Below are 14,676 nucleotides of genomic sequence, written 5' to 3'. Positions count from 1 at the left end.
TGTATTTCCATAAGTGGGGTAAAACTATGGAATAATTTAAGTGTTGACATAAAAAATAGTAATAGAATTGACAAATTTAAACATAAATATAAAGGCATGTGTCAATCAAGATATATGCATGATCAGGCTCAATGATTAATTAGATGGAACATTGTGGGTGTGGTGTATGAATGTTAACACTATGTAATAATTCTTTAGTATATTGTGTGGTGTAGAAGAAAATTATTTAAGAATGTAATTATGTAAGAATGTTAACACTCTGTTATAATTTTTTAGTATATTACTTGTGTGGTGTAGAAGAGAATTATCTATGTAGAGATACTGCTTGCAAACCAATGATGTAAGATGATGTCATGGGGTAGGACTGGATAAGTCTGACTTCTTCCTACTCCATTCAAGCATGTACTAGGTATAAGCAAATTGATATTGGATTAGCATTTGTTATGTGTAAAATTATGTGTGTTGACATATCAACTGTCTTCACATGCTTGAAAGAATAAATCAAATCAAATCAAATCAAAAATCAGTTGAAGTGTTTGTGTGGGGCTCCCCAGTTCCACAGACTCCCGTCTGAGCCACATGCTGTTGGGAAAGTCCTGCCATCACTCCCAGCTGCTTTACAGTGGTAAAGCACACACACACACACACACACATTCAATATACATCTGAAAGTAAGACATTATGGGTATACTCACAGTTTTAAAAAGAATGTGTGATATATCTTAATACATTGCTCCCTTTCACTTTGCCCCCTATTGCTCTCTCAAATCCCTTAGCTAGCACTTTCTGTGAGAGAGTGTGTGTGATTGTGTCAGTGTCAGCACTGTGGGCCAAGGGGGCTGAAAACTCCCCACGCCAGCAGGTTCCAGTGTGCCCCCTGCCCATTCCGCTCCACACAGGTAGGCTTAACCCAACACAAGGGGGATAACTGTTATACATTTGCTGTGCAGAGGAGAGAGTAATCCATGGTATAATGGGGGCACACCAACAACCCCACCCCCCAGCCAACCAGTTAATTCTGGACTTGGTCTGCCAGGCTGAGGGCTCCTGATGCCTGAGGGTCAAGAGAGTCACTCTGACCTCCAAACATCTCCATATCACTTTTGCATAATGTCAGCTGCCTCTGTTCTGCTGTGCACGTTGCATAATTGAAGAAATAACTAACATGTGAAACCTCAGTATTCAGATGACACAGCGGCCACATCACATACGTTTCCAGCTTCATAAATAGAGGAATTCTCTCTGTGCAAAACATCTTGAGCTCATTTGACATCAAAGAGTGAAAATGAAAAGCGTGCACAGATGTGGCATCCCAATAGGCTCCATGGCAACAGCATCATGAAAGCATTTATCCCCATGGTGACCAGAGCGGTACCTCACAAGGAGCTTATGGAGGGTAAAAAAAGGAGGGTGCATGCATGTCATTTTCAAGATCTTTGACTATAGTGTCAACATAACAAAGAACTTTACATTTGCTCATACCTCTGACGTTGCTGTTTTCCTTCATGTGTTTGTTCTGCTCCTATTATTGAGGTCATAATTAGTGGTGGTGTTGTACTGCACTACAGAAAATGATTTCTACCTCTTGTTTTTAAATGGGATGGACAGAACACCTGCCGCACTGGGTGATGTTTCCTCATTACAAAACACCATACCCTGTTTTTATTTTTTGCCCCATAACGGCCATAACTTTTTACAGCATCTGAAATAAGCAAGAGTCAAGAGCCCATGCACGAGATCCATTTATAGAGCCAAAGGAAATTATATGCAATTAATATCAAAATAGTGATGGGGACAATTTTAGGTAATCAGAAACGTGGCAGGGGCATGTCCTCACCCTCCCTGTCATAAATTATGCCCTTGGGGCCTGGGGTAAGGAGAGAATGAGAAGAGAGAGACTGAGGGAGGAGGTTGCCATCATCAAAGGACCTCTCAAGTTAATGAAGGATGTAGCAGAGACCCTGAGTACCCCACACCCCAGAAGCTACACACGATCAGGCAAGGAGACAGACTGAGCCACAGAGAACCAGAGGACAACGGTGTGAAATGATGTGGCGTGAGGTAAGCATCTTATTTTACCGCATTACTGTTTATATTCCTTGTGATTTCATATGTAGTACTTGTGTTTTACTGTGACAAAACAACCAATTTTAATTAACCTGACTTTCACAATTTGTATGTTTGTATTTTATGGCAGTTTAAACTGTTTCACTAATAGCAACAGTTTGTTTTTTGTATCAGAAGGTTATGAAATGTCATTTTGAGCTGATTGTTCTGGCCCTATGTATACACACAAAGTGCACAATAGCTATAACACATTGAACAGAATGAGTTAAAAGGTTTGAACAGGTTAGTGCCATGGACTTGACTTAGTGATTGGTCTGTTTATATTTTTAAGACCACATGTATTGTCCTTTTCATTGCTTTTGCTTTGGCCAGTAGAAGAATTGTCTTAAGACGCGAACTGTTAAATGTGATCATCATGAAAAAGTATCTGACTATATCAGAAATATTGCTTTCATGAAACTGAGAACTGTCTGAGCAGATTTATAGTTTTCTGTTTTAGTTTCCATAAAAATCTTAAAAAATGTTTGATGGGCTAAATATAGATCATCTTGGTTCATGCCCCTTTTTCTCGAGGAGCTACGTAGCCGGCAGTTCTGGCGTGCCATGCTGGCAGAGGTGCTAGGCACCCTGGTTTTGGTGAGCACTGTGCTGGGTGCCTCAGTGCCAGGCCCTGCAGATGCCCCCAGGGGACCCCTGTACCCAGCTGTGGCCGTGGGTGCGGTGATTGTTGCACTGGGACACTGCTTTGGAGAAATAAGTGGGGCACAGGTGAATGTCGCACAGTCACATGTTCACTTTAAGATGAACTGTTGTCAGTGGTGGAAGAAGTACTCAGAGCCTGTGTAAAAGTACCAATAATCATAATAATAAAATCTTAACCTGAGAAGAAGCTCTAAATACAGCTGTCAGATAGGTGTAGTGGAGTAACAGTGTAGCATTTTGTTCTGAGGTATAGTGGAGCAGAAGTGTAAAAGATTCAAACATACAATTACTCAAGTAAATTACAAAGTTATAAACAAGCACAGAGTAAATGTACTTTGTTACTATCCATCACTGGTGGTTATCTGGTTTACGTACTTGTTTTCCAAGCCTGTGTTTGTGCTCTCTGATCAGGTGAACCCTGCAGTGACTCTGTCTCTGTTGGCCACTCGGAGGTTGAATGTTCTCAGGGCTCTTGTTTATATCACTGCGCAGTGTTTGGGGGCCTCTTTAGGAGCCGGGGCCCTCTACCTGGCCCTGCCACCGAAGACCACTGCAGAGTTCTTTGTCAACAAGGTCAGATCTCGATATACACTATGTTTGTGTTGCCTTTTAAAGTTTCTCTGAATATTCATGTCTTTCTGCTGCCTGCTCCCCTTTTCTTACTCCTGCTTTATGCCACCCAGGTGCCTGTAGACTTGCACGCAGCCCAGGCTCTGGGTATAGAGATTTTGTGCACCTTCCAGATGGTCTTGACTGTGTTCTCAGTGGAGGACCAGAGACGAAGGGAGAGTCCAGAACCAGGAAACTTAGCCATTGGATTAGCACACACTGCTGGAGTGCTAATAGGGGTAAGAAAAAAAAAGCTTTCGTACAGATTTATGTTGTTTTCTCACAGAAACAATCCCTTCAGTGTTCATTTTGGTCCGTCCTGAGTCTGTAAACATGTGGAACAGCACTGACTTATCCCACAATCCAAAGACATGCATGCTACTCAATCTGGATAGGCTGAATCATTTTCAAATACAAATGGCTTGATTTCTTGGAGGGTGGCAGAGCGGAGCAGTGGTTAGCACTGTTGCCTCACAGCAAGAAGGTTCTGTGCTGAACCCAGGCCGACTTAAACCCTTTCTATGTGAAGTATGTGCATGTTCTCCCTGTGCCTGCGTGGGTTCTCTCCAGGTGCTCTGGCTTCCTCCCACAGTCCAAAGATATGCAGCTTAAGTTGATTGGTGACTTTAAAATTGGCCCTAGGAGTGAGTGTGTGGTTGTTTGTCTACCTGTTAGCCCTGTGATAAACTGGCGACCTGTTCAGGGTGGACCCCGCCTCCCACCCACTACTTCAATGACCCTATTCAGAAACAAGTGGTGTAGATAATGGATGATTTCTTGGAGATTAACTGAAAAGGTATTGCTGTTGCTGTAGAAAACCTTTTATAACTGAGGCTGTATAGTATATGCAGCATAGTGTACTGGTGTTATTGTCACCAGCTCTGAAAATGTAAATAAAAAATAAAAATAGCACCTGTTTATGTCCTGGTTTAATTTGCGTGTTTTCCTGTCAGGCGCGGTTCTCTGGTGCGAGTATGAATCCTGCACGTTCTCTGGGTCCAGCCCTCATCACTGGCATCTGGGAAAATCACTGGGTGAGGGAGGACCTGAGAATTCAAACCTGTCTTCGTGGTCGTCATGGTCCCACTCACTGCCCAGTGCTGTTGTTTCATAAATGTTGTCCAGTTAAATCAATGGACATTTATTCACTAATTAAATTCAAGGACTAATTGCTGTTGAGTGCATTGGACAAGTTGGACAAGTAACTAAGTATATTTATTTAACCCTCCTGTTATGTTGTGGGTCACACTGACCCACTGTAAAGTTAAAAAATCTACAAACAATAGTTAAGCACCTTAATCTTGAGGTATTTATACTTTACTTGAGTATATTGATTTGTGCTACTTCATAATTATACTTGAGTATATTGATTTGTGCTACTTCACTACATTATTATACTTTTTACTCCACTACATTCATTTTATAACTTAAGTTACTAGTTACTTTTCAGATCCAGATTAATACAAAAATAATACAGTATAAGCATAAGACTTCACTGATCTCCAGTGGAAGGTTCACATGCTACCCAGCAGCAATTCAAATTATAAGCATAAATTAGTCCCACCTTTACCAGCTGCAACATTAAATGTAATGAACACAACAATGCATCAACAATTAACCAAATCATATGATATACATCAGTGTTAAATGTGCTATTCTGCATAAAGAGTACGTTTATTGCTTTATGTCTTGATGATAACACTTTTGTAATTTTACTTAAGCACCATTTTGATTGCAAACTGTGGTTCATTCAAGTGTTTCAAGTAGTTTTTGGACACCAGTGGCGGTCTACATCATGGAGGAATAAGTTGTATAAGATTTTTGCTACACAGTCAACACTTGATAGAAGAATCATTTTTGTTTTGGTCTTTTTATTCGAGTTGTGCACAATAAGGAAAAAATATTAAAAATCACATTACTTACTCTTCTGAAACTGCCCCAATTTGTAAAACCTAGCTGATAAGTAGGTTATATTCAATCAACTGAAAGCATTTCTCTGTTTCTACACATTTTTTATGTCTCATTATAACCCTGTTTTTTTTTTGCCCACCTGCAGGTTTATTGGATCGGACCGGTGCTCGGTGCTGTGCTGGCTGGAGTGTCCCATGAGTTCTTCTTTGCACGGAGCGCCTCCCGCCACAAACTGGTGGCGTGTCTGACCTGCAAGGATATTGACATTGTGGAGACGGCCAGTATGACCGGATCATCGCTTTCCACGGTCACGCAAAACGCCATGAGAGCCAAGCAGGCCAACAAACAAGAGAACAACTGATAATGCATGTATACACAAACACACAATGATTTATATGAATCTGCATAGTGTACAGTTCATGTCACAGTCTTGTAGATGAGGCTTGGCAGTGGTGGAGGCCAGAGACATGGGAGAAGCTCTGCATGAGGTTAAACTTCTCACACATGAAACCTCCGTAGTTGCCAGTGATCCAAGGGAGGAAAGGTTTTGGTTAGGGGGTGGTTTGAGGGTTACATTCTATATAAACCTTATGGTTTTAAATTCAGGCAGCATGGTGACGCAGTGGTTAGCGCTGTTGCCTCATGGCAAGAAGGTACTCCAGCTTCCTCCCACAGTCCAAAGACATGCAGCTTAGGTTGACTGGCAATTTTAAATTGCCTGTAGGCTGCTACTAATTGTTATTGTTGTAATTACTATTGTTGTTATCAAGTATAAAAAAACATAAGTACTTGTCCTGAGAGTTAAATTATTGATATATTATCACAACTAATAATTAAAAGAATAGAATATAGCAGAGCTATCACTAATGTTTGTTTCCTACTGCGACAAGTCAAAACGTCTGCGGTGAAAAGGCCCGACTGACTGACTGAAGGATCACAGGCTCCTCCTTAGATATTGTCTGAACGTTTTTAAAAATGATTACGCAAGATTTCTACCCTGGAATCAGACACATTGTATGCATTAAGTAACTGACTACAGGCCACATAAATGTACAATATTTGCTTATAAAAAAAAAAAAAAATACAGTAAACATATAAGATTGCAGAAAAATTGAATATGAAACCACCAGTACCTCAAAACATTTGACAATTAAAAAGATGTGTTATTTACTTCTTTCAAAAATACATAGTCTTGGTTTAAAAATGTCAATAACTTGATGTTTTGGGGTTGTCATAGACTTGGTTGCCACCGTTGTTGGATTTTTTTTTTTTTTTTTTTTTGAAATACAACATGTAAAACTCAGCTGATGCTCAGTTAACAGAACATATGGAAACAAAAGGACCTTTCACCTGGCATATTTTATTGTGTTATCCTTTTGTTATCCTCCCATTCAAACATTATCAAGATGTCCTGTGTTCGTGATGTTCTAAAATCATGGCTAAAATGAGTTTATTTCCCAGCTGCTTTTTACTGCACATGTAGAGCGAAATGAATGTGTGAGCTGCAACCTTTGAGGTCCGACTTGCTTGTCATTAGTGTATGCAAAGGTACAACCAGTATTATTCAGTATTGTTATGTTCCCATTTGCACATTGTTAGAATATATAATAAGGCTCATTGAAATCTTGCTGAAAAACAGCCTGATGTTCACCATTGTTAGTACACGGGATGGTGTTTGTGCTCGCTTTGAAATGCTAAAGAGATCCTTGCCCCACACTGCAGGTTCAGTGATGCTCTCAATCAGCCCAACATCCCTCTCATGTCTGTGCCCGTTAGCATCTGTCTCTTCTCCCATTCGCCGGGCTCTTATTCACAATCAAATGGCCCTTCATACCCCTGTAATGTCTCTACAGAAAGAACGCCTACAGAGGAAATAAGCTTTGTAATTTGAAATGGATCCGATGAGTGTACGTGCATGTTTAGGTGTGGGAGAGACAATACTTTTTGCTGAAACCCTTCTTTGTATTGCACATTTTCGGTCTAAATTACCATGTTGTCCTGTCTTAAAATATGCTTTTGATATATTTTAAACGGTCAGTTCACCCAAAAACCTACACACATTTTCATTTAGTGATACATTTGGTTTCTTTTGTTTTGAAATGTTCATCTGTGACATTTCTGGCTCCACTGCAGTAAAATCAATACCACTTATGGTAAGTCATGTCATTTGAATGAACTGACCCTTTAAAATCAATATATAACATAATAAGAACAGTAAGTTTTCATGTTTTAGTATTAATATTGGAGGAAAAACATACTCTACAGTGTATTATCTGGATTTGACTGTTTAAAATAAAGCCATGTTAGCAATCGGCATCACTATAGCTGAGGCGTTTTTAAAAAAGATTTTTAAAAGATTATTTGTTTATTTCCCAAAATATTTAAGCCCCACAAACCTATTGACAAAACATAACAAAGAAACAAAAAACAAGGTAAAAATACATTCAACAACTTAACATTTACTCCACATGTAACCTAAACAAGGTCCACCTCCATAACTTCATATTTACAACTTAAATTAAGTATATGGCTTATAAATCAACATATCATACTGTATCTGAATCTATAAATCCACAAGTACCAGATATGTTTCTGTATATTTGATCATTCTTAACTTTACATCTTGAACAGTAGAGTCTGTACATTCAGTTAAATGCATTTACATTTAAAGGCTGACTTTCAGTGGCTGTAATGTCTCTTGTTAAATTCTAACACTACCTCCATATTAAACTTATATCAGTTCTCCCTGAATCTTGTACAGCTGTGTAATTTGACTACACACATGCGTAGTGCACACATACTCAAATATGCACACGGTGACCTGCAATAAACTATGTATACACACAAAGTGCCCAATAGCTATAACTGCCACAGTGCCGCCAGCATTTTGCATTGTGTTTGTTCTTTCTAACATGTATGAAAGAGTTAAAATGGCACGCTCAGCATTCTGCATTCACCAGACCCATGTCACCCCCTCCCCACCAGTCTACAGTGACTGCTCTCGACTGGTTGGTGTGTTGCCCCCTGTGCCGCTCAGTAACCCCACTGTCCTACCATAACCTCGCTGCACTACTGTGCTTCGCCCTTCCCCCAAATCCACACACACACAGAGCATTCAGGGCTTTTCTGATACACCCACACAGACAAACACACATTGTCACATATTGCAAAGCTCTGTTAAGCAACTCCTAGAAGCCCCTGTCACAGACAACACAGTTCACTGTGTCATATGAATCATGTTGGTTCATTGCTTGTGGCACTCTCTGTTTCCCCACTTTCATTTTCGCTGTCTTCTCTTTACATTGCTGCTTTTCCTCCTGCACATATTAGCCAGATTTACTTCCACTTCATCTTCTCATGTCTCCTCCACATGGTGTTAGCTGTGCAGCAGTGAAGGCTCTGAGCTCTGAGGCAATGTCAAGTTCAGGTGTGGTGTTCATTATCCCTGACCTCAGCAATGACCCATGCCACCACAGTGGGTAAATGCAGTAAATGTGATCCTGAACTGTAGCCACATTTTTAGCATTTAGACCTAGCATTGAGCATGGCACATTTAAGACACTTCTTCGCTAGCTATTGCTTCTGTGCTTTAGTTTAATATGTATTTTTGTCCAGAGCTCCAACTGTATTTTATGTGTGTGTGTGTGTGTGTGTGTGTGTGTGTGTGTGTGTATGTTGTGTTTTAGTTTTCTGTCCTTGTCCATCTGATTTCCATCCTCTGATTATGACAGTTATGATGTGTCAGCAGATTGCATATGCCCCAAAGAAAACCTTCTTGTCCCTGCTCTTTGCCATGGCTGTTCCTCCCAGTTTCCCACTCGTTCTGAACATAAGATACTGTCGTCTTTTTCTCTTTACCTCCTACTAAATGTCTTTTATGGATTTGTGCTCAATCTCACTTTTAATCTGTCATAAGGGGTTAATAGGGGGGTTATGTTTGTTTGATTTAGGATGGCCAGCACTGCTGCCCCCCGCCCATGGTCACACAGGGGGATTATGGCGTCACCTGAGGCCCCGAGGGGGCTATTATAAAGCCCTTGTCTGGCCCTCGCCCCTCCATCAGAGGCCCACCAGACACTTTGTCTATCCCTGTCTCTACTTTAGAAACACCCCTTTAGCCTTGATGCCTAGCTCCTCTTGACAACTCATCCCACCTGAGATCTGCACCCGCACTCCTACATAATCTCACACCTGTGTCTTTGCTACAGGTGGACAGAGGTAACAAGCTGTGCTGACTTCACTAGCCCAGATCACAGCTTGGTAAAAACCCATCGAGTGGATTCGTCTTTGACTCACTGGGTGTACTTAGTCAGCCAGGTTAGCTGACTACAAAAGAGAAATCCTTTTTTGGTATTTTTGGCATTTGAAGTAGGACTGAAAAGGTGCACATTTGCCTTTTCTAGCCTCCCCCTAAATTCTTTTTTAAAATTGTCCTCATCTGGTGGAGAGCATCAAGTGAACGGTCACCATGTGGGAGCTCCGGTCCATGAATTTTTGGCGAGCAGTCTTTGCAGAGTTCTTTGGGACAATGTTCTTTGTATTTTTTGGCATGGGTGCTGCCCTGCGCTGGACCACTGGGCCTCATCAAGTCCTTCATGTGGCCCTGGGCTTTGGGCTGGCAGCTGCCACCCTCATCCAGTCCATTGGCCACATCAGCGGCGGCCACATCAACCCTGCTGTCACCTTTGCCTATCTTGTTGGCTCACAAATATCTCTCTTCCGTGCTGTTTTCTACATGGCTGCCCAATGCCTGGGTGCTATAACTGGGGCTGCTGTATTGTACGGAATCACACCTGGCAACATGAGAGGCAACATGGCAATGAATGTGGTAAGGACCCAGAGCAGGTGTTTCAGAAAACAAGTAGAGCGATCTGCTTAGGAGGGGAAGCTGAAGTTTATGAGTAGGTTTTAGAGTGTAGGAATTTGTTGAAATTGATAAAGGAGGGTTTTGCTAGTAGTATCAACTGACCTTCAGTTCATTTAAGTATGTTTTATGAGTCCAACCAGGTCATCCACTGAAACCATTGTTAAAATACCTGGAAAAAAAGGTTCTAAGTAACACATAATTTATCTGATATAAAAGAGAAAGTAGAGTACAGGTCTGAAACCATGATTTGATTGACTTGTACAATGTTTTTGTCCATCTGTGTATCTCCAGCTACAGCCTGGTATCAGCCTGGGAATGGCCACTACTGTGGAGATTTTCCTCACCTTGCAACTTGTAGTATGCATTTTCGCTGTGACCGATGAGAGGAGAAATGGGCGCCTGGGATCTGCCGCCCTCTTCATTGGCTTCTCTGTCATCATTGGGCAGCTCATGGGGGTGAGACTCATGGACAAACATTGACGAACCTGTGCAGATACACTTAAATGCATGAAAATATTTTACAACACTATACAGTAATGAGTGCTTCATGTTTCAGATGCACTACACTGGTGCTGGAATGAACCCTGCTCGGTCCTTTGCTCCTGCTGTGCTCTCCAGGAACTTCATCAACCACTGGGTAACACCTGAAATCACACTAAACAGATCAAACACTCCCGCAGCTTTCAGTGCACTCCCAGCATGAATCATAAATGACTGAACACTGTGTGGACTGATAAATGTTAAAGCTGATATTTGTTGCTGGCAGGTGTACTGGGTTGGGCCTATGATAGGAGGTGCCATGGGCGCCCTGCTGTATGATTTCATGCTGTTGCCACGCATGAGGGGTCTGTCTGAGCGCCTGGCAACACTGAAGGGTAGTCGGCCCCCTGGCAGCGAGATCCAGCAGGACACTCGTGGGGAGCCCATTGAACTCAAGACACAAGCCCTATAAACCTGCCCCTGTCTCCTTCTCTGACTGAGGCTGAAGAATGAGGGGCAAGGCCCTGAGCTACAGCAACCTCACCTCCACTGCCCCCACATCCATGCCTTCACACTACATCGCACAAAACTAACCGAGATACTCACATCTAGACTAACATGTCATTCTCCCAGTGTAAAAACCAACATACATACAGGTTCACAACCTTTAACCTCAACACACAACAGGACTCCTCTGTCCCCACTGCACACTCTCTGCTCTGAACTTGTCACAGTGTCTTTGATAAATGGTTACTACCTGAACCAGCACCTGCCTCGTCTCACCCTGCCCACCTACTTCCTCCTCCCAGCCAGGCCTTCATCTGCAATGCAAAGGAGCCTGAACACCCTGAAATGAAACAAAGGTTTGGGAAGACAGTTGTCAGAAAGATTGGGAGGCCAAGGGCAGGATGAGGATGGAGCTATGGATGTAGGTATGATATGAAACGGGTAAGAGGGCATGGGCCAGGTAAGGCTGGAGTAGAGGGGTGGGGAATGGGATCTTTGTAAGGTAGAGAGGGCAACACTGTGGGTGTGTGGTCATTTCAAGTTGGGTTATACCAGTGAAGATGGGCATGCTTGTCAACATTCATCTGAATGAATGTCCATTTTAGTTTGTTTAAGTTTCTGCATATTTAGTCAGGCTTTATTCTAAGTCACAGATGTATGAAACCTTTAGATTGTACCAAGATTTCACAAAACATCTGTAGTCACTACAGTCCAGTGTGTGTGGATACCTCTGCAGTACATGTGTGGTGTGTGTACACGTGTGCACGAGCAAGGGAGCCCATGTATGTGTGTGCCTGCTCTTATGTATGAGTGTGTTTGAAAGTGAGTGTGTGCATGTGTGATCACAGTACTTCTTATTTTGTTTTATCTTCATGACCACTCTCCTGTTTCTTACCATTAACTGTGTTAATTTTCTCATCACAATTAGTTCTCCTCCTCCCACACTGGTATTTGCTATGATGCATTTTTACATAAACCATCTGCTTTTTTGTTCTGAAACAGCACAATCCAGGGCAAATGTCATCTCTCCGACTTTGATAGTAGGGCTGTTCACTGCAGATTGACTGTGAAAGCTATACATTCAGTCTCCATTTGTTTGATCCTTACTTGGAGAGTATGCTAATTAGCATAAGAATCTGACACAGGGTTTGGGTCACTTTTGTTCCTTTAGATGTAACATTTTGTGGAGTTTGTGGCTATGGAGCAGAGAGAGCTGTAATAACTGATTTTGGCCAGAAGATGGCGAAAAGAGAACACGACTGTCATTGTCTAAGATTAGAATTGGTTGAGGGAAACAAATGATTTTTGAACTAAAATGGATCATGAAAAATAATGCTGTAGTAGGTCACATTGTTTAAGGTACATTGGGAAATGTAGTTCAGGGAGGGGTAGTTGGGGTAAGGACAGGATCCATCTCACTAGACTATTGCTCATGTTTGATAAGAAACATGCTTAAAATGGACAGTCATTTATCTTCCACTGTCGTCTGTTCTGGTGCATCATGGCTGACAAGCTACAATATGACTCCACCTCCCGAGCCCTGATAAAATAAAAACAATTAAAGGAATAGTCAGGCTTTATTCTATATTTTGCTTGTGGTGATGAAAGCCCACAATTGATTGATCAAAACCAACAATTAATTGATTTGTGGCAAATTCCAAATAGATTATTCTTCTTATGCAATAGAGCTCCATTTTTGGGAAATATGTTTATTTGCTTTGTTGCAAAAGTTGCTTTAGATGAGAGGATCAGTACAAGTAATATTTGCTTTAGAATGAATGTGAAGCTCCAGCCAGTTACCTTAGCTGTGTAATGAAACTGGGAACTGGGGGAAAACTGCTAACCTGGCTCTTTGCAGAGGTAATAGTTTCTATCTTCCAAATGCCACCTAAAACTAATTTGTTGCCACATTATATCTCACTTGTTTAATCCATACAAAAACCAGAGTGTAAAACTATCTTTATGGGGGTTATGTCATAAAAATGACTCTGACATAAAATGGCCCCCATAAAGTCACAACTTGCAGTTTCTACACAAAGGTACAGATAAAACAAACAAGTTGTAATTAATAACATGTTAATTACTGGACTAACTGGCTGCTGGCTGTGGTTTTATATTTACTTAATAGTCATGAAACATGGTGTTGACTCATTTAATGGACACCTCAACATATTCACCAAGCTATCAGTGAAAAGTTAAGTGACAAGTAAATGTCTGACACTCAGAAAACACTAGCATGTCTTTATTCTTTTTTTTTAAAAGAAATATTCTTTTTATTTTGCATATTAGTTTGAAAAGTTATGTTTGGCTTGCTTTATGACCAAGGTGGTGCCACCGCACTAAGAGACTATGCTATCATCACTGTAGCCTCTGTCTGTATATTGTGCAGCTGGGAAAACAAAGAAACAACTCTGAGCAGTACAATGGGCTGGAAAAGGAGCTCGGTCCTGACACTGCTGTATACTGCATCGCTCTATTTCTCTCTCATTCACTCACACAGGAACAGACACCAAACACACTCTCACACATTCAGCAACAACATATATACTGTACCTCTTGCCACCTACATCCAAACACATTTACTTGATATGCGTTGACAACTATATAATTTAAATATCATAGACCCAAAAGTCAGAATCTGTTGTTCCAGAAGTTACAGGTCAAAAACATCCTAATAAACAAAACTGGAATTTTAAGTATTAACAAAATCTTTCTCTGAGTAATGTTCTAGCAGTAGCAATATAAAAACAATATACCGGTGTTGTCTACCTTTTTCATGCTGATACTTCATCATCATAATTGCATATTCTGTTAAACATATCACCGTGTAATAATCTGCCAGCGGTAGATAAAAGAAACAGAGCTGAGTACAATAAACATTTTGTTCATTTGAAAAAAGAAACTAATAAAAAGGATAAACTGAACCAGGTAAGGAGAGAAATTCTATAAGGTAACCTTGACGAGGAGATAATCAGACCTGTGTTTCTGAAATAGTAACTGGCTCCCAGCTTGGCTAATATCCAGCATTTAGCTCAGTACCTTTGGTGAAACTGCAGCTGCAGCATCATGTCATAGAGACATATTTCTCATTGTCTTGACCCATGCACTCTGCAGAAGTGAGCCTGTCTCCCACCTCTGCACTGAGGGTTAACAAAGACAGAGACCCAACCAGAGGAGTCCCTGACCACTTAGGAAAAACATTCAAATCGTATGTTGATGACAAAGCAATAAAACATTTATTACAACATTAATATATATAAAAAAAAAAACAGAAATGAAAGTGCTTTCTAAAAGCCCTTTTGATTACATCACACTTTCTTCCTGGTTATCCAGTCTCATCCCAATGATGCAACAGGTCAACAGTCACACTGTTGGGTTCAGTAGCTCCAGTTCCGATCTGAGCTGCTCACTGCATGCGATCAGGCTGGTGCAGAGGGTAGTGGAGAAAGGTCTGCGGAGCAGCAGACACAGTGGTGAGCGCAGCCAGAGGAGTATGGACAGCGGCCGGAGGGGGCGGGGATGTGGTGGACGGC

At 41.3% G+C, this 14,676-nt stretch overlaps 3 protein-coding genes across 4 annotated transcripts in view; 2 read left to right on the top strand and 1 right to left on the bottom strand.

The window, feature by feature from the left end:
* The first annotated feature begins 1,989 nt into the window (after window positions 1-1,989).
* LOC109966129 (aquaporin-4) lies at window positions 1,990-5,963 on the top strand. 2 transcript variants are annotated; one of them, XM_020610757.1, is made up of 6 exons: window positions 1,990-2,061; window positions 2,641-2,835; window positions 3,181-3,342; window positions 3,453-3,617; window positions 4,332-4,412; window positions 5,435-5,963. In XM_020610757.1, the coding sequence occupies exons 1-6, from the start codon at window positions 2,047-2,049 to the stop codon at window positions 5,648-5,650; spliced, it is 834 nt and encodes a 277-aa protein (XP_020466413.1). In that variant the 5' UTR covers window positions 1,990-2,046; the 3' UTR covers window positions 5,651-5,963. The 2 variants fall into 2 exon arrangements, with proteins under 2 accessions (XP_020466413.1, XP_020466414.1); XM_020610758.1 differs by having other exon boundaries at window positions 1,999-2,061; window positions 2,644-2,835.
* A 3,167-nt stretch (window positions 5,964-9,130) lies between these two features.
* LOC109966136 (lens fiber major intrinsic protein-like) lies at window positions 9,131-14,665 on the top strand. The gene is made up of 4 exons (XM_020610768.1): window positions 9,131-10,117; window positions 10,448-10,612; window positions 10,713-10,793; window positions 10,923-14,665. The coding sequence occupies exons 1-4, from the start codon at window positions 9,758-9,760 to the stop codon at window positions 11,106-11,108; spliced, it is 792 nt and encodes a 263-aa protein (XP_020466424.1). The 5' UTR covers window positions 9,131-9,757; the 3' UTR covers window positions 11,109-14,665.
* rbm38 (RNA binding motif protein 38) overlaps window positions 14,563-14,676 on the bottom strand; it is an 11,569-nt gene continuing 11,455 nt past the window's right edge. Inside the window, exon 5 of the mRNA XM_020610641.1 lies at window positions 14,563-14,594. Coding sequence (XP_020466297.1) covers window positions 14,563-14,594 — 32 coding nt within the window. The remainder of the gene's footprint in view (window positions 14,595-14,676) is intronic.

Source organism: Monopterus albus, unplaced genomic scaffold (genome assembly GCF_001952655.1).
Source record: "Monopterus albus unplaced genomic scaffold, M_albus_1.0 scaffold106.1, whole genome shotgun sequence".
Classification (NCBI taxonomy): domain Eukaryota; kingdom Metazoa; phylum Chordata; class Actinopteri; order Synbranchiformes; family Synbranchidae; genus Monopterus; species Monopterus albus.
The sequence above is the reverse complement of the archived record's forward strand: the minus strand, read 5'-3'. Positions and strand labels throughout refer to the sequence as shown.

Coding starts and splice junctions, on each gene's coding strand:
- LOC109966136 (XM_020610768.1), top strand. CDS start 9,758: ATGTGGGAGCTCCGGTCCATGAATTTTTGGCGAGCAGTCTTTGCAGAG. Junction 10,118..10,447: donor GCAACATGGCAATGAATGTG/GTAAGGACCCAG, acceptor GTGTATCTCCAG/CTACAGCCTGGTATCAGCCT. Junction 10,794..10,922: donor GGAACTTCATCAACCACTGG/GTAACACCTGAA, acceptor TGTTGCTGGCAG/GTGTACTGGGTTGGGCCTAT.
- LOC109966129 (XM_020610757.1), top strand. Junction 2,836..3,180: donor GAGAAATAAGTGGGGCACAG/GTGAATGTCGCA, acceptor CTCTCTGATCAG/GTGAACCCTGCAGTGACTCT. Junction 3,618..4,331: donor CTGCTGGAGTGCTAATAGGG/GTAAGAAAAAAA, acceptor TTTTCCTGTCAG/GCGCGGTTCTCTGGTGCGAG.